We start from the raw sequence: 24,199 nt of genomic DNA, 5'->3' as shown, positions 1-24,199 counted from the left end.
AAAACAGGCATTTCACACATTATCATTAGCAGAGGACTCTTCAGAGTGGGCTAAATTTTATCATGTTACCATCTATTTGATGGAAAATTTTCCTACTATGTGAAGTTTTTTCACATCCATGAGTCTTAGGTGAGTCATGTGATTTTTTTAAGGGAAAAGATATAATGATACCCATTCGATTGAAAAAGGAAACTGAAGTTGAGGAAGTTGAATGGGTCATCCTGGCTCACACTTCTAATAAGTAGCAGAACCAGGACTCTGCATTTCCTGACTTTATCCATGTTTCAGCATTCTATCTTCTGTCACCATAAGTCACCGAGAATGTCCATAATTTCCAGTATATTTTCCTCCACACCACATCTTCCAAACTGGCACCCTTACTGGGAAGTGGCCTATATTCTTTCTCAAATCACCTGCTCTGATCTTCAGTTCAGAAAATATCATCACCAGAACTTTAGTTGGATTAGGTCAATGAATCATAACTTGTTTTAAAAGGCAAATGTTTCTTGGCAAAATCAAGGTCTGACCCAAGCCCTCATCTGGCTGATATTTTGGTATAATGGATACTAATTCTAAAAAAATAATTCAGAGATCTGTGTCATGGAAGCTCAGGTCTTGTCAGAGTAGAGTACTTTACTGTTCAAATATGGGCCAGATTTTGTTCATTGCTTCCCAGTTGCTTTGGTAGAGACTAAAGAAACAATGTTTACTCAACAAATATGCTGAACTCCTAAGTGGTAGGAAATATGAATACCACATAACAGATATGGTCCCTGCTCTCAAGGTGCCTGCAGTCTAGCAGAGAAGACACTAAAACAAATAATTCCAACAAAGTGTGATGAGGGTTATGACAGGGGAAGTCCAAAGGCTACCACTTAGCAAGTAGCCACCCCACTAACTTGGATTGTTGGGGCCTTATAGATTGCGGAATTTAACATAAGGGTATAAGAGAGCGTCTGAAGGTTTTTAAAAGCAAGATGATAACTAGATCACATTTGTGATTTGGAAGATCAGTCTGGCCCTATTGTGAAAGGAGAATTGAGGGGGGACCATTGAGAACAAGAAGACCGATTAGCAGACTATTGCTGTCATCTAGGTAAGAGATGATGATGGCTTTGTCTAGGGAAGTGAATATGGAGAGAGAAAAAAAGTACAAGAGGACCAGTAAGAGAAACATAAAGAAAAGGGTCATTTGATATATGATAAGTGTATTGCATAGAATCCATGCCACTTAACTAAAAAATAAATACCTTCAAGGATTCTGAAAGTCTTCTAATCATACCTGGGTGCTAGCTGCAAGGGGGACTTCTTCATAGGCCTAAGCAGGAGATTGAAGATAAAGTGGTCCCTTGTCATTTAAAGGGCATCATTTCTTTTGAAAAGCTTTGTTAGCCCTTCTCTAAACTTTAAAATTACATTACTTTGACTCTAGCAAATGCCTGGTGTGAGTCTTTCCAGAAGGGATTATTAATGTCACGTGGGCTGTCTGAATTATTGATGAGTTTCAGGGTTTGCGGAATTAGCCTCAGTGGGTAAGGACGGGCATATTGCTTTAAGAAAGTCAGCAAGTCATCCTGGAAGAGCCTTCCTCATGCTGGCTAATGGGGGTGTGATTATCCCGGAAGCAAATGGCTGGATGAAAGCAAACCTTGTTCCACCCACAGGTACTCAAAGTCCCTCTGAAACTTATAGGATACTGCAGATCTTCAGGGTATCACTTGGTCCATTTGAAGAAATTGACTGTGGATTTCCACATTTGTGATTCTCTGTGATTCCACATCTAGAGCTAACCCTCCCTGAGAACACCTGCTTCACATCTTCCAAACTGGCACCTCAATGATTTCTTGACCCAATCCCACTAAAGGTCTGGTGATGATATTTTCAGGCAGCCTCAGAGCAGCATGGACTATGTGCCCAAGATGCCATGTGCCTACAGGAGTTCACTAGAGCAGGGCTTCCCAGAGGGGGTTCCATGGAATGGAATATTACACAGGTTACTGGGTGGGGGAAAGAGTTCTGAGGTCAAATTGGATAATGCTCTAGTAATCGAATAAGCAGCTTTCTTTATTCTAAGACTTCTTGGAGCCTTTAATATATTGATATTCAGTGTGACTTTCTACAATAAGAATGTAGGATGCAACGTTTTCCAAACTTATTTGACTGCAGGAGCTTCTTCTTGAGGACCTCATAGAACTACTATTTCACAAGGTTCACTTTAAGAAGTATGGTTTGTGATTATAAGACCTATTTTAAACCCTTCCTAGAACAAAGTATGGTATAAATAAAGAGAATGTAAAATTTTTTAGGGCAGATGATATATCTCATCTCTGTGAATTAACACAAAGTCCAGCATCCACCAGGTACTGAGTAAAGTTTATTGAATTTAAGAACAGAATCAACTAACTTGAAGTTGTTTTGACCTTCTCTATTGGGTCAGTTATGCTGGAAGGACCTAATGGATCATCTCATCCAAATCCTTATTTTATAAATGGGGAAATTGAGGCCCAAAGAGAGAAAGTAACTTTCCCAACTCGCCCCATATTAGGCCAGAACGCAGGCCTCTTGTCCCTCTCATTGATTTATTTTAACAAATATATATTGAGTGTCTGCTACATGCAGGCACTGGTACATTCTAACGGAAGAAGTAAGACAATGAAACTAATTGCAGAATTGATCATTTCAGTATCCTTGGGACAGTTGCTATTGAGAGAAGTACAATATGCTAGGAAAGCATGAATGGTGGCCTGCACTGGGACTCGCAGCCCTGAACCCATCATGCCGCCTCCCACTGCACTGCATGTTCACGGAGCCATGAGGCAAGCCCAGTGTTTGTCTTGACCGTTTTTGGCAAGGATTTATTTATAAGGACCATAGCTTTTGACCTAAATGTTACACAAGTTGGGCTGGCAAAGGTTTATTTTCTTGTTTATGAATTTCTTAGTGAAGTTATACAAACTTAAAACAAGTAAATCCAATAATAATAATAACAGCTCTCATTTATTGAATCCCTATGTATGTTACCCACTGTGATAAATAATTGATTATATATTATCTCATTTAATACTCTCACATACTCTTTGAATCAGGTATTATCTCCATTTTACAGATGAGAAAACTGAAGCTTAGAGTGAAGTAATTTGCCAGTTGTAACACAGGTAGTAAGTAAAATGATGGTGCTAGGATTTGAACTGAGGTTTGTCCACCTCCAAAGTCCTCGCTCTATTACAACACATGGCTTTTACTAAAAATGGCTTTTACTAAAAATTTAGGATTAAATGGTGTAAAATTGGATCTGCCCTAGAAAATCAAGATCTGAACATTTTTAACAAAAAGTTACTTATTTTAGAAATCTATATAAAGTGCCTAGCACAGTGGCCAGTCCTAGTAGACCCTCAGTATGTGGCAGCTGTCATTGTCTCACTGTCCTGAAGCATCTAAACCAGAGGTTGGCAAATTACAGCCCACGGACCAAATTGGGCCCATCACCTATTTTTGTAAATCAAGTTAGTTGGAGCACAGCCATGCTTATTCATTTAAAAGTGTGTATGGCTGCTTTCAAGCTATAACGGCAGAGTTGAGTAATTGCAAGAGACCATATGGCTCACAGGCCTAAACTATTTATTCTCTGGGTCTTTACAGAACAAGTTTGCTGACTCTGATCTAGATAACTGCCTCAGTTTCCTATTTTGCCTTTCTGTGAGCCCCACCTGAGGTTGTGGGTACAACATATGATATTATATGCCCTCTGCCCAAAATAGAGAGAAGGTAAAGGTGAGTAGAAGATTCAGATATTGTCTTTGAGCTGTATGCCAGGCTTTGTGCATCATGCATACCTTACTTAACCGCCCCCAAAACCCCATTTTATAAGTAAAAAGACTGAGGCTCAAAGAAATTCAATAACATGCCTGAGTCATACAGCCACTGAGTGGTACAGGCAAACTTTGATATGCCTCTCAAGCTTGTGCTCTTACGTAAGAGATACTGTTTGCATCTTACAAGAGGCTTTATCTTACAGCAAAAGAAAGCAGTCAGCTACCGTTGTTAAAGATCAGACCCTACTTCCTCCAGGACTAATTCCAAATACAAACGAGGCTTAATTGAAAACAAGTCCCGGCTGGACGGACAAAAATTGACATGAGACTAATTGAGGAAAAAAGAAAACTGTGATTGCTTAGATCACTAATGGTGGCTGATGTTGGCAACCAAGTCAGATTGCCTGGATAGCCGCCTGTGTGTCACAGCTCTGCTCCTGGGGCTCGCTTTTAAAACTTCTTTCTCAATCACTTTTTGGGGTGGCCATGCTGGTAGCCTCTCATCTTTCCCAGCAGGCTTCTGCTATACAGAAACCCACAGTCTACATACACTTCTAACTTCTGGAGGAATCCCTCCTAGGCTGGAGTACACAATTGTTACATGTTTCTTCCTTTGAATGGAAAACACAGTGGCCAAATTGCTTGGTTGTTGTGTGGAACATCTCAAGTGGAAATAAACATGTTATTTTCTTTTACTTTGGAATAACAGTCAACTATCAAAAGTCCTGGGAACACTCAAGTTTTAGATTCTGATTGATCAGCCATTTAGTAAGTGGCTATCTTGGCCCAGGTCTTGTACTGGACAGCCACTTTCACATTTGTTGTCTCATTTAAGAATAATGAGTCAATTTCCCATTAATTCATGGCAGAAGATACAGTTTGTGGCCATATTTGGAGCACTTTGCTGCTCATAATAATAAAACAAATGAAGCTTTATAGCTGACACAGTGCTTTCACATCCATACCTCTCCCAAGACTGAGCAGGAGCAGAGAGGAGATGGAAGTCTTGCCAGTGACAGGTGGTTTTTGATAGCCCCTTGGAGAAGGGGGTTGGCGGGATTGTTAATATAAGGACTTGAGTGAAAACCAAGTGGCACAATAGAAGCTGAAGTGAACCACGTAATTTAACATATTCTCAAACGTAGATTTCTGAGCCACAAACTCGGAGAGGTTTAAAGATGTGGCAATCAAAAAACCTGCAAATCTACTTTAATAGTATTTTTTAAAAACTTCCCCACTTTATAATATGGTCCAAGCAGAACGAACACAGCATCTAAATATTGCCTGACCCTTCTTGATCAAATAATCTACAGCCCTCTCAGATGGCCACACCTGTGTTAAGTTCCACCATATTTTGTACATCTCCTTTAGGGCATTTAGCAGTTAAATTTTTTGCCTACATAAATTTGTCTCCTTTGATAGGCTTCATGCACCTCATGAATAAGAATAGGTCTTATGCATTTCTGTACCTCCAGTGCTAGCCCAAAGAAGATGCTTAATAAATGACAGACAGGCAGGCAGATGTGCATATGGGTGTAATGAGAGCAGAGCAGCCTGGCTGTACCTGCGTTGCACTCACAGACAGCCCTAGTTAGTGTTTCACAATGGCGATCATAGCTCCTCTGGGTGCAGGGCCCTTTTCTAAGTGTAGCTGTAGACAAGATGTTAAGAAAAAGCCCCAAGCCCTCTTCCTCAAAGCAAAGACAGTTGTTTAGGAGAAAATAAGACAAAATAAGTGAAAAGCCTAGGGTCCAATAAAATTGACCTACTACAAGAGTTGGAAAAAGTAACACCCTTTAGAATGATACCCAGAAGTGATGAAGGAAGCAAGGAATAAACAGAAAGATGTTTCCTTTGTGCTAAACAGCTGCCAGAGATAAGAGGAACACATGAGAATGAACAAGAAGCAAGGATCAGGCAAAAAGCTCCATTGGTTAGACTCTGATAGGCCGACATCCACTGACTCCGGCTCCAGAATCCCGGTCACTTTTGAAAGAGGGGCTTTTAGATGCAGAAGGTGTGGGTTTCAGCCCTGTCCCTGCCACTTCTGACTGTGCGACCCTGGCAAGTCCTTTCACCTCTCTGAGCCTCAGTTGCCTTCTCTGTAAAGTGGCAATTCCTAATGATACCTGCCTCCCTGGGCTGCTGTGGGCATTCGTGTGCTGATGGATATGAAGGCATTTTGCAAGTTGGCAGGTAGCGTGTTAGTGTGTGTGATGGCAGTTGACTCTGGGTGATCAGACCTCAACCCTGTACTTTGTCTTTCAGAGGGTTGCCCTGGGTTGTGCAATGGCAACGGCAGATGTACCTTAGACCTGAATGGTTGGCACTGCGTCTGCCAGCTGGGCTGGAGAGGAGCTGGCTGTGACACTTCCATGGAGACTGCCTGCGGTGACAGCAAAGACAATGATGGAGGTAGGGCTCTGGCACCCATGGGCTCCAGGCGGCTCCAGAGGGCGGGAGGCCCAGAGTGGAGAATGGATATTACTGAGCTAACAGGCCACCAAGACACCAGTCATCCAGTCAGGGGGACCTGCGGGGCAAGCAAAAAACTGCACATGTGGCTTAGGGATGAGTGCATATCACAGGTGTTCCATTTGAATGAATTGAAATTAACTAATGTAAATGAAAGTAATTGATATCCAGCAGCCACTATAGAAGAGAAGGCATATGGAAGAAAGAGGTTTCTAACAATTCAACAGTAGGATGAGATGTCTGGCAAAGTTATGGGTCCCCCTCACTGGAGATGGATAAGAAGAGACCATCTATTTCTTTATCACAGAAGCTGCAGAAGGACGCTTCTCCCAGGGAAGGAGGTTGAGTTACCTTTGGTCAAGGTCTCTTCTCCTCTGATTCTGGAGGTTACCCTCACTGCACACCAGCGGACACCTTTTGTAATAGAAATGGCCTTTGCTTTGGGTTTTTTTTAAGTGCTAGACAGTCAAAGCCCAAGGAAGGAGGTGCTCATCTTTTAGAACATTCATTAGCTGAGAGTGAAGACCTGGGTTCTAATTCTAGCTCTGGCTTTGACTCCCTGTGCATCCTTACACATGCTGTTTGGTGGCTCTGGGCCTCACTCTCCCTATTTATAAAATGAGGCAGCTGGCCCATGAGTACCATTTCAGTCCTTATCTTAGTCGTAGAATTAGCCTTCATTTTTCTGTTGCATTAACTTGGGTAAATACAACCATAATGTGTTCTACTTTCCCACTTGGAAGACACATCAATCCTTCCTGATTCTCCCACTCACAGGTGGTTATTAGAATAAAAAGAAAGATATGAAAAAAAATCAAAACAGTTAACCTTTTCTTCCTAGTGATGGTCTAACAATTGGCTTAGTCCAAACAAGTCTATGTGGCTCCCTAATATTTATACCAAAGGACTTTCTAATATGTTGCACAGGGTAGGAAATCAATAGGTCAGAAACTCGGCATCCTAACCTTTGGGAATTTTCTATTTAGAGGGATTCTCAAACCCCAAAGCACCATAAGAATTAAAAGGCCAAGTGTGTGATGTTGTGATTTCTGTGGTTTATTTGCCTTGAGTGGGTTTCAGCAGCCTAGAAAGGGCTTTTCGGAGCACTGTTCTTTGAGCCAGCCGGCTTTCAGCCCTTCCACCTGCTGCCTAAATCCAGGAGGTAATTGGGCCTGATGTACCCAGGCCTGGGCCCAGTGGAGCAATTGTCAACAGGGAGCTTATGGGGTTGGCCACAGTAGCTAGGCAGAAACAGAAGGCCTATGTTCTCCTGAGGTCTTGGAGGATTGAAATATCCCTTAATCGATCTAAAACTTGTGGAGTTCATTAATTTTTGTGCTCCATAAATATCCAGAGTTCTTATTTTAGAGTTGGGCCCTATACCAGGCATAGAGATAAGGAAGTCCTCTCCCTATATGCCAGGACCTCAAATGGAGAAAGACCCAAAGTTAAGTGCTAATAAACTGTGATAAGTGCTGTTGTAGAGTTATATATTAGTTGTTGTGGGAGTAGGAAAGCATTCATCAGAAGGTGACACTTGGATGGGTAGCGGTTTCCCGGAAAGGAAAGGGCTCTCTATTCAGAGACATCATTATGGGCCAAGCCAGGACAAAGCAGGGAAGGGCACCAAGCACCCATGTCTTCAGACAAGGCAAAGTGTATTTATATTTGCTCTTCGTAGGAAAGAGATGTCAGCCTACATTATCTGCATGATTTCCTCAGCATTCCCCTTCAGTTTGCCTGTGTAGGCACAATTCCAATGACTAATAATAACACTCATGTAATAGAAGAAAAGAAGAGAAGAGCCACCATTCCCTTCTCACAAGTCAAAAGTCTTGGCCAAAGCCTTCAAACAGCTGTTGAACATCTGGGCAGCAAAATAACTGCATGTCTTTAGGAAATGTGGGGAAAGGGCGCACCTCTCTCCCTACTGGTATACATACAAGTATAGGTTATAGAACAAGGCTCATTGATTCTCTCCCATGAAATGCAATTCAAGTGTATCCTTTGTTTGCCATACTTCAGAGCCAGCCCTCCTAGCACTAGAATGCACCAGTGGTAACATGGGGCATAGGCATACCATAGCCCAAAGCCCACAGCTCGGGGGGAGAGAGAGGTTCTTGTCATAGGAAATGGGGCTGATGCAGACCCCAGGGGAATAGAGCCTCCTCCAGCTGTTCTGAGAGATGAGCCAGTAGGAAGTGGAAAAGATCAACCAGAAAATCCCCAATTGTGGGAGAATATGCCACTTGCATTTTTGGAGCATGTTATGGGCTGAAATGAGCTTGCACATAGTTTATTCACTCACTCAACCAATGTTAACCAAGTGTCTACATTGTTATCAGGCCCTGTCCAGGGTACTGGGGCTTCAGCGATAAATAAGACACAGTCCCTACCCTTGTGAAGGTCACAATCTAGAGAGAGAGAGAAACAACAAGTAATTGCAATGCAGTGGGACAATTGCCAGGATAAAGGAGCATCCACTCATTCAACTGATATCAGATGCCTGGGTGCCCTACTGGGAACTGTGATGCGGTTTCTGTCCCATGGGACTTTCAGAACAGCCGGGAAGACATCCTGTGGGTCATCATGGTTGGAAATAGAACCAGCTGGGAAGGCCAAATTGTTGAGGGTCCTTGACCTTGGGTTCTCAACTATTAAATGAGGAAACGTCTCACCTCAGGGCCCTCTCAGTTCAGCGGGCTGTCCACTCACTGCGGGAGCCAAGGGGAAGGTGCTGAGGACCCCTGCTTTGCAGGATGGCATAGATGAAACAACCATAGAGAGTGGACTGTCCCCAAGTGCCAGGGTAGTAAGGGTTATCCTCATTGGCCTCTATTACTCTGTGCCTTGGCCAAATGGGGGCAGTTTTAGTGGAGGGAGAGAGGAAGAAAGGAGCACACGAGTAAACCGTATTTGCATTGGGCTACTTTCAGTTCAGCCAAGCACACCTTTGTAGGGCTCATGCTATCTACAAGGCACCATGCTCCTTTCCAAGGAGACATAAAGACCAGTGAACATGGTCCTTTCCAAGGAGACATAAAGACCAGTCTTTCTCCCTCAAGAAGCTCACAGTCATTTGTAAGAAATTGTCATCCAAATGACTCAATCTAATGGAAGCAGAATTAAATAAGTGCCTTTATTTCAGCCATGACAGGGTATACAGCATAATCCAAGATAAATCATTCAGGCTGGAGGGAAATTGTGTTAGAGCCTCACTAGTGGTTGTTCTTAGATGATATGACTCAAGTCTTGGAGAAGAAATTAACAGAGTTTAATGTGGAGTAACAGGATTGAAAGGGACATCAGAGAACATTGACTTTAACTCCCTCTCCTGCATGTTTACAGACAGGACAACTGGAGCCCAGAGAGGGGAGGTGACATCACACACATCATAATCACAGAGAAAGTCATTACATGGCCTGGACTAGACTCTTCAGCCATTCCACATGGCCTTGTGAACCTAGAGCACTTCTGCCTTCTCCTAGTGATTTATCCTCCACCTAGAAGTGTAGTGTGAGTACTTACTCAGATTTAAATAGGCTGTAGCAGTACCACAAAGTTTACGAGAGCGTAATAACTTGTATGTCACTTTACAGTTTGCAAAGCAATTGTGCATCCACCCAACAACACTGTGAGGAATGTGGCCTTATTATCCACTTACTATTCCCTCATGATAAGGCAAAGGAAGCTTAGCGATTATTTCGCAGAAGTCACACAGCTGGCCGGTCGCAGAAACTGCCAGAGTATGTGAGGTCTTGGCGACATTAGAGCTTCTCACTGTGTCCAGACCTCAGACATATGGCCCATTGTAGATCCCTGTAGCCCTTCAAGTTATCTAAGATCTCCGGGTTACTCTTCTTTCCCAATTTGCTGGGTTTAAAACAACACATTTTAAATTAAACTTGAATTTCAAGTTTCATAAAGAATGCTACAGCAGTGTTTTTAAACTATGAGACAAAAAGAAAAAAGCTACACTTTGGGAGGCTGAGGCGGGTGGATCACTTGAGGCCAGGAGTTTGAGACCAGTCTGGCCAACATGGCGAAACCCCATCTGTACTAAAAATGCAAAAAATTAGCTGGGCTTGGTGGGGTGCACCTGTAATCCCAGCTACCTAGGAGGCTGAGGCACGAGAATCACTTTAATTTGGGAGGCGGAGGTTTCAGTGAGCTGAGATTGTGCCTATGCACTCCAGCCAGGGCAACAGAGGAGGACTCTGTCAAAAAAAAAAAAAAAAATGGGGGAGCTGAACAGTATGACTGAGCCAGGGAGCAGCTTTATTAGTTTGTTTTTGTTTTCATGTATGGTTGTTGGCTAGATTTAAAAATGGAAACAAGATCCCTCATGTGACTCGATGACTGCCAGTCTCCTAATGCTCTCACCTTGGGCACTGGCTCCTGAGAGGGACCAGAAGGCAGACAAGCAGAGGGGCCCTAACTCACCTACTCAAAGTGAAGTCTCTATGTGCCCCACTTGACAAAGAAGGTGTACCCCATTCATACTGTGTGCTTTGAGAAGCCCCTTATTAAGTACAGACACATGCATCTTCTGATTTTATCCTCTTATAGGGATGTTTATTCATGCCCATTTCAAAGATGGTGACACCATGTCCCAAAGATGCTAAGTCACTGTAAAATGAGGATAATAATTCCCACCTTGCAGGGCTGCTATAAGGATCACAGGTTATATATTGAAAGGCCCTGAGAGGCAACATAGCACAGTGGTTAAAAGTATAAGATCTGTACCCAGATTATCTGGATTCAACTCCTGGCTCCCTGATTTGCTCACTGTGTGACCTTGAGTGATGTACTTAACTTCTCCAAGACTTAGTTTATCAACTACAGATATCAGTTGTTTCTCCTGCTTCTCTCCACCTGCAATCACAGAAACATGATATTTATTATAAAATATGTATTTGTAAATATTTTTAAAAATTGGAATTATGTCCTCTATAAAATTTTACATTCTATTTTTTCATTTAAGATTATGGTATATTTCTCTATATAATATGTTTTCATCTTTTTCATTTTCTGTGTTAAAGTCTGTATTCCAAACTGTTACACGCTCTTTGCTAGAAAAGAATCCAAATGTACATAAAGGAAAACAGCAGCCATTTTTGAGCACATTCTTGAGTGCCAGGCACTGTGCTAGACACTCTGCGTACATCATCTCCAGCCTTTACAACAAAGTTGCAAGGCACACATTTACATACAGGGAAACTAAGGCTCAGAGAACTGAAATGATTTGCCCAAAGTCACACAGTGGCTCAGCGGGAGAGCTAGGATTAGATTGGAACCTATGCTTTTTAAAAAGCCTCCAGGATAAAAACTCCACTGGATTTTAAGCAACCAGTCCTCTTCTGATAAAGGATCTTTAAGCAGCTTCAAGGTATGATAATCTCTTTTGGTGCTCTTGTTCCCATGAAAAAACAATCATGGGTTGCCATAGATAATTGAGATATGCAACCTAGAAGGAGAAATTTCAGGAAAACTGAGAACAAAGGTCTCTGTCTTCTCTTTTCCTCCTCATCTCTTATTGCTGGAAGGGAGAGTTCACATAAAGCCAAAGAATTTGGTCACCCTTCAAACTATCTCTAAACCACATTTCTCATGATAAGAGACAAGAGAGAAATTGACCTTTAAAAATCTTGTGTTCCAACGGGAAGATAAAGACTTTGCAAGCCTTTTGAAAGAAGGCACAGAATTTATTATAGCAAATGACAAAATCTTCTCCCCAGTGTGTACAGAGGGGGAGACACATTCCGCCTTCCACCCCCAGGGCCTCCTCAGATACTATTGTAAAACAGTTCTGTGGCCAGACTGCAGACAAGAGCGAGATATGGTTGGCTAATGGGTCGTCAAGCCAAGGAAGAGTTAAGCCTGCAAAAAGACTAATGGGCTTGCTATACACTGTCCATGGGGCTGTGAGGTTAAGGAACCATGCAAACAACTACAGTACAAAGAGTTTACTAGGCCACAGATTGCCCCACCTTGCCCCCGCCCACACCCCCATTCTCCTTTTTATCCTTGCCCATCCTTCCAGATTCAGTTTAAGCATTCTGTCTTCCAGGAAATAATCCAGCCCCCAGCCTGAGTTGGGGTCCCACCTTTGGGCTTCCACAGCCCCTTCTGCTTCCTTCTTCTCCAGCACTCAATTGTCTCTGTCTGCCCCACTACGCCAAATCCTTTAGAGGCATGACTCTTTTATTCCTGAGCATCCAGTGCCTAACACAGGTCCTGCCAGCCACATAATGGGTACTAAGTGAACGTTAACAGGCATGTTCCCTATGTCTCTTTTCTAAGGAGAGGGATGAGCTCCTCCTGTAGGGAATGGCTTCCACCACACCCCATGGCCCTTGATGGGCCCTGTCAAGCTGATGGAGCTGTCTAATTTGAGATTCTTACATAAAAAATGCATGCATTTATTCATTCATTCAACCATTGTGATGCTTACTGTGTGCAAAGCACTGTGCTGTGCATTTGAGATACAGAAATAAACAAGTCAATTTCTGCCCCATGTGGAGAGGCGACAGGGCTTGGAAGCCAGAAAATCCAGAGCATTGCTGTAAAGAGTTGTCCACTGTGGAATTGTGCCTAACAGCTCGATGTACAGAAAGATAATGGACCAAATTCCCAGTTCTGCTCTTTAACTAGCGGTACGATGTCAGGGAAATTACATAACCTGAGCCCCAGTGTCCTTATTTGTAAAGGTGAGAAGGTTGGCCTTGCCCCCATCTTTAATAGCACGCTCCTGCATACCTTTTACTTCCTGTGAAAGTCACAGCAAGCTGGCCACCAGGGAAAATGGGTCTCTGGTGTGTAAAGGCCAGGAGGTGGCCATCAGGCAGGCCCACAGCCTTGAGACTGCCCCATGTACCCTTGGCCTCCCTGATAAGGACGCAGACACAAGAAAGGGAAATGAGGGGCCCAAGGGCCCACCAGTCACTGGCCACCATTAAGGTCACACAACAAACAGGAAGCCACTTCTAGTCAGGACTGCAATTGTTCACTTAAAGAAGGGCCACGTGGCCAGCAGAGGACTTGGCCTATGTCTGAGCCCAGCCCCTGTCTCCAGAGGGAGCTCCAGAGAACAGCTACCAGCATGGGAAAGACACTCAAATTTCTTTTGTTGACTTACTCGTTCACTCTTTTAGACTCTGGAGCCCTTCAGCAATCCTGAGAGGTTGGCAGAGCCTAGTATCCTGGTTTCACAGGAGCAAATTGCGTCTCGGGCATAGGAAGGATGTGCCCAAGTTCTCATGGCCAGAGAGGGGCAGATACAGGGGAGAGGCTAGGTCTTCAGGCATCTAGCTTGGATTTCTTTCTCCCACACACCCCTTTCCCTCGTTCTCCAGGTCATTTGACACCTACCTGCAAGGCAGGCATCAAAGAGGGATCTCAGTGAGAGTATGGCAGGGCCTTCATCCTCCAGCCAGAGCACATAGATGAAAACGTTAGCAGAAGCCAGCCCTCCATGCACCAGCAGCATGTGAGCACCACAGAGCTTCAAGTTCAAGGGTCAGGAATATGTGAACCACTTTGGATTGTTTCATTGAGTGCCCCCAGATGCTGGCCCCCCTTCTTTCTTTTCCCCCTTTTCTTTGCCCTCCACTCCCCATCAGGGACCACTCTTGAGTGCAGCATTGCTGCATCCCTAGCCTCCAGGGCCTGCCTGGCCTTTTTGACATTTTCTTCTGCCTCTTTTCACTGTCACCATGTAAAAGGGGGTGTGTGTTTAGAACTATGAGGAAAAATGAAATTTCCAGGAAAAAAGTTATTTCCCAAAAGCTGGGGTTTAGGAGGGTTTTACAGAAAATTTGAAGGACATAGAAGCAAACCCTCTGCTTTCCTGATTTCTTTTTCTGCTGTGATAATGAGGGTCTCTGAATGGGGATAGCAAATATACGAAACACAGAGAATTTATAAGTCAACCAACTTACGTATGATATATAATTAAGTGAGATATGAAGTATTTGGAAACTATAAATGTTTCCAAGCCACCCAAAAACCAGAGAATCCCCCAAACTGTGTATTAATATGTTTCTAGTCTATCCCAAAAATTACATTTCTGTCCCTACAGCACGCTTTTTTTTCCTTTTAATGAGAATCTTCTAAAATTTGTCATCTATGCCTAAGAAAATTAAATTGGGAGCCATTCCCCCTCACTGTAGAACAGCCATATGCACTGTTTCAGGCCACCATATGCTACATTTGAAAATAAAAAGAGGGTTTTACTCAGAAGCTGGTCTTGTAAACTGCAGCCTTTGAAAAGAATGCTGTAAGCCCTACTCATTTGTGTGTCTCATTTATATAGGATTGCCTCCATTGGTGGAAGTTTTGTCCGCAGTTACTACTCAGCAAATATTTGTTAAATAAATGATTAGGAAGCATCACCACAGGAAGGTATAGGCATTAATCACTCCCACCTGGGAAGCATGGAGTAAGACATTCCACAGTGCCAGAGCCTCTCATAAGAGCACAGTTTGTGATATTTCCATTGCAGAGGACCCCAATCTGCAAATCCCCAGAGGCCTCTACTACCCTAATTTACAGTGCATTGCTATGACCATGTTTATCCACTTCAGTTCTCTAAGGCCAAACTGCATCATCCAGAAAGGGTTGTCATGTAATGTGCGTGTAGGGAGGGGCCAGTGTAGGGCCTGTTACCAGAATGTGGTTCAAGGGAGGCTCCTGGGCAGGAGCTAATTTAAGTAACTACCATTTGCCAAGTACTTGCTTAGTTGCTAGTTATCGTGCTAAGTGCCTCACATCCATGATCTCGCCTCATCCTCACAGCAACTCTATGAAGTAAGTTTGATGATTCATTTTACAGATCGGAGAACTGAGGCTCAGAGCTCTTGCTGGAACTCTTATTTTCAGCAAAATGGCCAACTAGGTCATACAGAGATTCTCTGATGACAGGGTACAACTGTTCGTATATAAAATTGAGCAAAGAAGAAAAGGGAGACAAGGGAGCCCTGGATTCTAGAAACAAGATGAAGCTGATGGGCCAGAGCAGTGGGCACAGGAGCCCAAGCTACAGCAGGCCTGGGAGACGTGCAGGATCATCAGCGCCAGGGAGACTCAGAACAGAATAATTTCAGAGTCAGCGGACAGGGCACATCCACAGTGGGAGGTTGGAACTGAGGCCCTCATAAAGCTGGGATCCTCAAAGGCTGCAAGTCATGTGAGAAAAGGACTAAAAAAACAGTGCCTGCTAGACCAGAAGGATGACATGGAGGCATTTCTCTGCCATGGCTTGTTGGGGCTGGGGGGTGTGCTAGGAGACCAAGCCTATACCTCCAAAGACCTTGAAATCTAAACTCACTACTAGAGTTAGTCCTAGTACTAACTCTAGAGCAGTCCTAGAACCCCAACCCAAGAAATCAACCTGAAAAGTGGTCCCAGACAAATGGTACCCTTGAGGTGGCCAGCTGATGTAATCAGAAAACCACCCTGGGCCAGGCACAGTGGCTCACACCTGTAATCCCAGCACTTTGGGAGGCCGAGGCAGGCGGATCACGAGGTCAGGAGATCGAGACCATCCTGGCTAACACGGTGAAACCCTGTCTCTACTAAAAATACAATAAATTAGCTGGGTGTGGTGGCAGGTGCCTGTAGTCCCAGCTACACGGGAGGCTGAGGCAGGAGAATGGTGGGAACCCGGGAGGCGGAGCTTGCAGTGAGCCGAGATCACGCCACTGCACTCCAGCCTGGGCAACAGAGCGAGACAACATCTCAAAAAAAAAAGAAAAAGAAAAAAAAGAAAACCACCCTGGAGGGTTAGTTCAACCACACAAGATTCCCATAGGAAGGCAAGCCTTCTGAGAATTAACAGAATCATAGAACACATAGGAAATGATTGACCATGAGCTAGAGTCAACAACTACAACATGCAGAAGGATGACCACTCCCGAGAACTTAACAGTCTGAAAAAGGCTATAAAATGAATACACTTTTAAATGACTAAAGAGAGAAAATGATGTATAAAAACCATAGAACAAGACAATATCAAGAAAGAAACAGGTGGATTTTGAAAAATTCCAAATAGCCTATTCAGAAATTTTAAAGTAAGATAATTTATGACCCAAAGAACAAATTAAACAGCAGACCAGACACAAATGATGGGAAAATAAGTGAAGTAGAATAGAGATTTGAAGAAACAAATCAGGATAGAACGTGGATAAAAAGATGGAAATTAAGGAAGAGGTTGAGTGACATGAAAGCTAGAAGATCCTCTAAGCATTTAGTAGTTAATTTCCTGAAGACTAGAGAGAAAGGGAGAGGGGAATATTCAAAGAGCTCAAAACCAAACTTTGCAGAACTAATGAGAGACACAAATACTAATTAAATGGCCATGGTGTGGCCTATCAGTTCCTATGTGGAGCAGGCATACATGCTGGGTCCCATGCTTGCAGACAGAGTCTCAGTCTAAAAGTTCCTCTCTAGAAAATGTTTGTCTCATTGTCACAAGACATCCAAGGGAAGTTTTGTGCTTCACACTTGGCTGTAGAGACAGATTGGTGAGTCTAAGGAATTAACCATCCTTCTTTTTCTCCCCTATTGTGCATATGAAGAAACTGAGGTTTAGAGAAGTTAAGCAACTTGGACCAAGTCACACAGTTTGCGTGAGAATTGGGAACTGGGGTCCAAATCCAGGTAGTTTGCCTGGAGAGAGGGCTCTCTTAAGCACCATATGGCCACCGATCACAGAATAAAAGGCTCCGTCGAGCTCTGTTGTCCTGTGACGCGGATGCTGGATTAGTGGGACAGGCCTGACCTGGGTCAGTCATTTATTCATCCCTCAAACCTCTGTGGAGTACAGTCACTGTTCCTGTCCAGGTCTGGGCCCTGGGATAATGAAATGAATCAGACAACCCCTGATCTCTAGGAGGTCATCGTTTGGGTTGCAGAGTATGGGGGTCCGGGGACGGAGAGAAAATCAAAATTACAATATTGGAAAGAGACGTACTATGATGGAAGTTGTCCAAGAGGCTGGAAGAGCACAGAAGAGTAGTGTTTCACTAAGATTCAGAAATTCATGTTCTCTGCTTAAGAAATACTTCCTAAAAGTCTCTCCAGAGCTTAAAGAACATTATATGCCTCAGAAAGAACTGAGTTCAGATTCTGAGTCAGCTTCTTCACTGACTACATGACCTTTACCACTTTGAGCCTCTGGTTCCTTGTCTCTAAAATGAGAGTGACAACTGTGGCTACTTCATAGAGGATTCAATGATGCATTCCTTGTAATATATTTAGCAGAATGCCTGGCACTCAATAAATGTGGCAATTCATCATCATCATCACCATCACTGTAATATAGATATTAATAAGAACAGCTATCATTCCTGGCTAACCTTCCCCCAGGACTAGAGAGCAGACATCCCTTCTCACAGGAAGCAGCTCTTTCCAGGTGCCACAGAGCTGAATGTTTATGAAAGGGTAAAACACAGGCTTCCAGGGACTGCTTTGGTGGTAAACAAGACCATGAAAGAGCTAATAAAATTTCAAATTAGCCATGACTTTTCACGGCCCTTCAATTGTGCTAGCTGATTTAATGGTCAATGTCCCTGCTCACTGGGATTGAATAATGGAGCATTTCTGCAGAGTTATGGATGCAACAGCTGAATCTGTCATGCTAACATCAATAGCAGAATGCAAATAACCCTCAGCTTGGGCTGTAATTATGTGTTTAAGCAATGTCTGACAGGGGCAGCATGAGAATGTGTGATGGAGCCTGCCGACTGCTGGAGAAGACAGGTGCTTTGCTAGGCAGTTGTATCTGGGAGCTGGGACAGGAGCCACAAGTTAGGATGCAGTTCAATGCTGGGGTGAGGGGAGGCATTCCTTCCGTATCTCAGAGTGAATCTAGCAGGTGAGCAGAGAAAGGATGAATGGCTCTTCATGTTGGTGAGCCATGTTCTAAGTTCAGGATCGGGAAGGGAAACTAACCCAGAATTAAGCACTATGATACCATGTGTCAGATACTATGCTAGATTTGGGGACATAATGCTGCACTTTTTATCTATATAACAAACACTTGTTTGACACTTACTCTTATGATCTCCCTTTAAGAGATATGGGGAACTGAGGCCAGAGAGTTTAAGTAACTTGCCCAAAGTCACACACTAGTAAGTTTCAGTGCCAGGATTTGACCCCAGACAGTCTATCTCTGGAATCCATACTCTTTATCACTATCTGCCTTCAAGGAGACTATAAGCTTCTGGGCACCATGCAGAAATGGGAGAGAAACAGAAAGGCTTTTTGTTACTAATTTATTAAGGAAAAAACTAGGTTTTAGGACAATCAAGTAGCTTACCTGAGGCCACACCACTAGCAAGGAGGATCGGGGACACCAAGTCTAACCAATGCATTTGCAATACTTTGGTGGGCAGCTTCTGTATTGTAAACTCCATGGAGAAAACTAGAGAAGTAGGTATATCACTGTTACTCCCACATTATTGATGAAATGTGGCTCAGAGAGACTAAGTACAGGAACTTGTCCAGGGTCACTGTTGGGGGCCATACTTGGTCTTGAACTTTAGTCTCTGAACATCATGGTCCTCCTACCATAGCACACTGCTTACCTCAATAGGATGAAGTTACAGTTTTCTGGCTTTTATGGACTGGCATTTGTCACAACCCCTGCTTCACTAGTTAATTCATTCAATTCCCATTCATTTATTTGTATAGCAGTTATGTTTTAAGCACTTCCACTAAGTGCTGGAACACAGAACAGATCTGTGTGCTCCCACGGTGGTGAGGAAGTTTGCCAAAGTCACACAGTTGAGACGCAGCAGAGCCAGAATTTGAACCCAGGCAGGAATACATGTCGTTAGACTGTTGTCTGCCGACAAAGCACACAGACTGTAACCCTGGGCTTTTCCTGTCCACCACTTTGGACACTACCTGCTGATCTCTTTGTTATGTATTTTAAGCTGGTCTATTAATATTAGGTGCCTGTAAAAGTACTTTGATACAATGAGGCCAAAAATCTGTGATCTGGTGGACTTTCTTTGTACTTTGAGAAGATAGTAGAGCTGTAATACAAGTTCCAGTCCTGAAGAAGCCCATCCATGTGGTAAAGAGAATTCCCTGCTAATGGCAACTCTGTCAGGGATCTGAAACCATCCAGCAAACTCAAAAAGCACAAATATCCCTGCAGCCTCCTCTCACAGAAAGCAGAGCAGGCCTCCAGAGGACTGAGGATTCAGCCGCAGGCCACACGCTTACACTGAGGCTGGGAGAGACGCTGAGAATTGCTGTGCCTTCACTCCCAAAGCCAGGCAGTCACCAGGGCTTACAGTTTTACCTCCTAAATGTCTCTCAATACCATCTACTTCTCTTAATTGCCACTGTTACTACTGCATTCTAAGCAACCTTTATTTTTCACCTGTGCAACCTCAGCGATGCCCTCTTCTCCTGTCTGGCTCCTAGCTTCCACTGAGGCCCCCTTTGGTTTCAGGAGTGCACACCAGATGAAGTCACCTCCTGCTTAAAAGCCTTCGGTGATTCCCATTGTTCTGAGGGTGAAATTCAAACTCCCTAACTTGGCCTGCAAGGCCCAGCCTGGTGTGCCCCTGTCAACCTCAGCAGCCTCACATGGTGCTCTTCCACTCACCTTCTGGCCATCAGCATTTGAATATAGCATCACAAATGTTCATGTGTTATCTCACTTCTGGGTCTTCATACGTACAATCTCTTCTATCTCGATGGAAGGAAAAACATACAGTACAGACACTGTACACTTACTGTCTATCTCTCCTTCTAGACTAGTAAGCTAGGACCACATCTGAGTCACTTGCATCTGTTTGGTGCCCAGCAAAGACTTTGGCTTATATCAGCATTTAATAAAGTTTTTGAATGAGTGAAAAATAGAGAAGAAATGAATTAAGGCATTCTGGATAAACATGGCTGATTGAACATAGCAATATAAACCGCATGCTCTGTCACTCCTGCAGATGGCCTGGTGGACTGCATGGACCCTGACTGCTGCCTCCAGCCCCTGTGCCATATCAACCCGCTGTGCCTTGGCTCCCCTAACCCTCTGGACATCATCCAGGAGACACAGGTCCCTGTGTCACAGCAGAACCTACACTCCTTCTATGACCGCATCAAGTTCCTCGTGGGCAGGGACAGCACGCACATAATCCCCGGGGAGAACCCCTTTGATGGAGGGTGAGTCTGAGGGCCCCAGCTCCAGCCAGGGCTCTCTGAGGGAGAACTGAATCACTCTAGAGCCTCTTTTGGATGAATGGGGGTGGGAGGAAGCCAGGAAAGTGAGAGCATCCATGGTTCCTGATGGAATGTCGGGGGAGGCAGAGAAGCAGCCTCAGGTACCTACATTTATAAAACTACTCTCCAAGGAGTTTGGAATTTTTATGAGCAAAGTTTTGTTGCTCCCACTGGGTGACAGATGAAGACAGTGAGAAACCAAAGGTCCAAGGGGAATCTTGGATCAATACCCACTTTGCAGTCAGGTCTTACTGATCCTGTGGTCTCCAGATGAACTGAAAGGCATTGATGCTGCTCACCCTCAAAGCAGACATCCAGAAGACTTTGCTAGGCAGGGGGTGGGTACATCTGCTGCCATCCCAGGCCACATACCCATACAATCTTCCTGTTTTCAGTTGTGTCATCCATTGGACAATTTTATATGGAGGTCTGTGTCAGGTCCTTTGCTGGGATTGCAGAGATGAGCAGAACACAGTTCCTGATTGTTGGTCACTCCCAGTCCACTAGGAGAACAAAAAAGGGACAGTTACAGTGTGATTAGGCCAGAACTTTGTTCCCAGGGTACTCTGGAGCACAGAGGATGTACTCCTGGGTAGGAGGGAGGCCAGGGCTTTAGAATCAAGTCTTAAAGAGGAGAGATGGTTAACTAGGCAAGGAAGGGAGAGAGTGTGCCAGGGAGAAGGAAGAGCTCATGCAAAGACCCAGAGACACAAAATAGCTCTCTAATCTCTGCAACCTAGATCAGAGCAGTGAACCAGTACAGCGTATCCAAGAGCAGGGATTTATAATCATTTCTTTTGAATGTCTTCCAATGTAGTGGTGCCTCATATGCGCAGAACTTTCTCTAAAAGTCAGTGTGGTTAATTCAGCAGTCACTGTGCACCTCGTATGTTCATTTTTCTGTGCCAGAGGGTCCCTGTCCTGAGGGAACAATGGGGTAGTGATGGAGGTAGGAAGGGTAAGGGACATTTTCAAGCTCTATTTAAAGGGTAAATCAGCAGGACTTGGTAACTGATTGTGTCTGCGGGATGCTGCAGAGAGGAGTCTCCCGCTTGGATGCCTGGGTAGATGGTGGTATTTTCACCAGGCTGAGGAGCAGAGAGCAGGAGCAGGGTGGGAGCAAGGTGATAAAGGGACACACCACAGTAGGCCACCCACGAGTAAATGTCTATCTGCAGTTAGTAATTCTGGAGCTCATTTAGAGTTAGGGCTTAGAGTTCTTGATTTGGGAGCCATCAATGAACAAGCAGTTGAAACCATGAGCACACAAAAGGTTGCCCGAGGAGGCCGGGCGCAGTGGCTCATGCCTGTAATCCCAACACCCTGGGAGGCTCAGGCGGGCAGATCACTTGAGCCCGGGAGTTCGAGACCAGCCTGGTCAACATGGCAAAACCCTGTCTCTCCAAAAAAGACAAAACAAAAATTAGTTGGGTGTGGTGGCAGGTACCTATACTCCCAGCTACTCAGGAGGCTGAGGTGGGAGGATCACTTGAGCCCAGAAGGTTGAGGCTGCAGTGAGCCAAGACCGTCCCACTGCGCTCCAGCCTGGGTGACAGAGCAAGACCCCATCTCAGGGAGAAAAAAAATCTTGATCAAGGGGAATATGTAATGAGGAAAGAGCAAGGACTGAAGAAGCCATGGGGAGCCTCCATGTGAGGCAGCTGCTGTCATCCCCAGAGTGTGACAAGGGAAGCCAAAGAGAAGGCCTCACTGCTGCAACATGACGGAGCGGGATGCAGACATGCAGGTCTGTCAGACTCGGGAAAGAGCCCCTGCACTTTCCACCACCCTAGCCCATCCTTGCAAGGAGTCGTGACGAGATGAGAAAGGTGAGATGGAGGAAGCCCAGCAAGTGCGTGGCAGAATTCAAACCTCCACCTTTCTAGAGGTGAAGCTACTTAATGGTCCGAACCCTCCAACTTACCCCCAGAGTACTGAGAAGCTAAGAGGTTAAGTAACTTTCCCAAATTCACAAGGCTAGTCAAGTGGCAGAGCCGGAGTGAGGAGAAAACCTATTCATTTATCTTGGCCAGAAATGCTGCTTCTGTCTCTGGGTAGGAAGCTTCCCGCTATTTTCTTCAGTTGTGTGATATTGTATGTATGCTTGTAGGCCTTCCCACAGCGTGAGTTTTTTTAATCCACTAGAGATATAGCTAATATTCCTACCAAGGAAATTGTCAGTTGCTCAGTCATTCTTTACGGGGCCCATTATTGGATCCAATTAGGGCCATGGCTTGTTGGCTGCCTATGGCTGTTCTGCTTACTGGATGCCCTTGCCATGCCAGCCTGATCAATGCCAGCAGGGACACGTCCCCTGTATGTCCTCCTGGTCACTTCCTGAGCCTGCTGCTTAAGCGCCATGAGCCACTGTGGGACCTGCACACAGGTCTTGGTATTGTTGCTCCAGCAGGTCTGACTGGCCTCAAGGAGCCAGCCAAGTATGGAGTTTGAGAAGCCTGTGCTGGGGAAAATGGACCCCTCAGCAGTAGGGAAGTTACAGGCCTCAGAGAGAGGCCAACTTGGGCTTCAGATCCTGGCTCTGCCGCTCTAGATACATAGCTCTGGACAAGTAGCTTAATAGAGTGCATCCTGTAAATGTCTGTCAACCCCTCTAAACCAAGTCCTCCAGGGAAACACTTCATCTTACACATTTTAGCACTTAGTAGTTGCTGAAAACATATACATATAAATTGCCTTGAAGAATAAAGAAATGGAAGAACTGAGGGAGGGAGGAAGGATGGACATATTATCTATTTTACCTAATTTTATACTGAGGATTCAGAGTCCAGAGAGGTTAAATCACCTGCTAAAAATCACATTACAGATTAGTCACAGAAGCAGAAGAAGTCAACTTTGCAGATCATTGTTTATATATCTGTCACCTTCAGTTGGTTATATACACTTTGAAAACAGAGACCATTCATCTCTCCAAACCTGTAATACTTTGGCCAGGGCCAGGGATATAGTATTTCCTCTACAAATGAATAGATAATGGAAGCTTCCAAAATGTTACTGTCTCTTTAAAAAAAAAAAAAAAGTTACTGTAAAAATTCCTTTTACCTAACATTTGCCAGAATCATTATGTACCAGCTCTTCACTGATCTAGATTCAGAAGAAACAGCTATCAGGAAGGACCCCCAAACAGATTCCTGTGTAAAATATGCCCAAGTGACTAGAAATGTAGAAACATGAGGCAGCAGATGCTTTTCTCATTAGACTAACTACTTGGTATTCGATGATCTTGGTCTGGACCAGTAGCACAGTGCTTATTTGCACAGCTGGGATAAAGTGAAATCAACTGCCCAGTTTAAGTAGTTGCTTTCTGTCCTCTCATATGAGGGAGTTTGGTATAATAGCAAGTGCCCAGAGTTACAATCCTGGCTTTACCTCCCACTAGCTGTGTGTGACCTCAGGGAAATGATTTAACCTTTGTGTAGGTGGCTCTAGTTATAAATTGGCAATAATGGTACTCTTTCATGAAAGCTGTTGAAAGGATAAACTAAAATAAAGCACCTGGCCCAGGGCTTGGTACGTATTAGGTGATCAGTAAATGGTGGCTTTTGTAGCAGCCGCATATCATAGTGAAAATAGCACAAGCCTGGGAATCTGACAGACCAAGATTAAAAGGCTGTTGCATCCACTTTCTAGTTTTGTAACCTTAGGAAAATTCCTAAATT

The 24,199-nt window shown here is 44.2% G+C and overlaps 1 protein-coding gene across 4 annotated transcripts in view; it reads left to right on the top strand.

Moving 5' to 3' along the window:
• The window catches only part of TENM4 (teneurin transmembrane protein 4), a 3,002,963-nt gene that overhangs the window by 2,884,937 nt on the left and 93,827 nt on the right, over positions 1–24,199 (top strand). For all 4 annotated transcript variants that reach the window (XM_063608694.1, XM_063608696.1, XM_063608693.1 and 1 more), the window contains 2 exons: positions 6,081–6,227; positions 20,249–20,465. In XM_063608694.1, the coding sequence (XP_063464764.1) occupies positions 6,081–6,227; positions 20,249–20,465 (364 nt within the window). The remainder of the gene's footprint in view (positions 1–6,080; positions 6,228–20,248; positions 20,466–24,199) is intronic.

This window comes from Pan paniscus, chromosome 9 (assembly GCF_029289425.2).
Source record: "Pan paniscus chromosome 9, NHGRI_mPanPan1-v2.0_pri, whole genome shotgun sequence".
Taxonomy (NCBI): Eukaryota; Metazoa; Chordata; class Mammalia; order Primates; family Hominidae; genus Pan; species Pan paniscus.
This window is presented reverse-complemented; position numbering and strand designations above follow the sequence as displayed.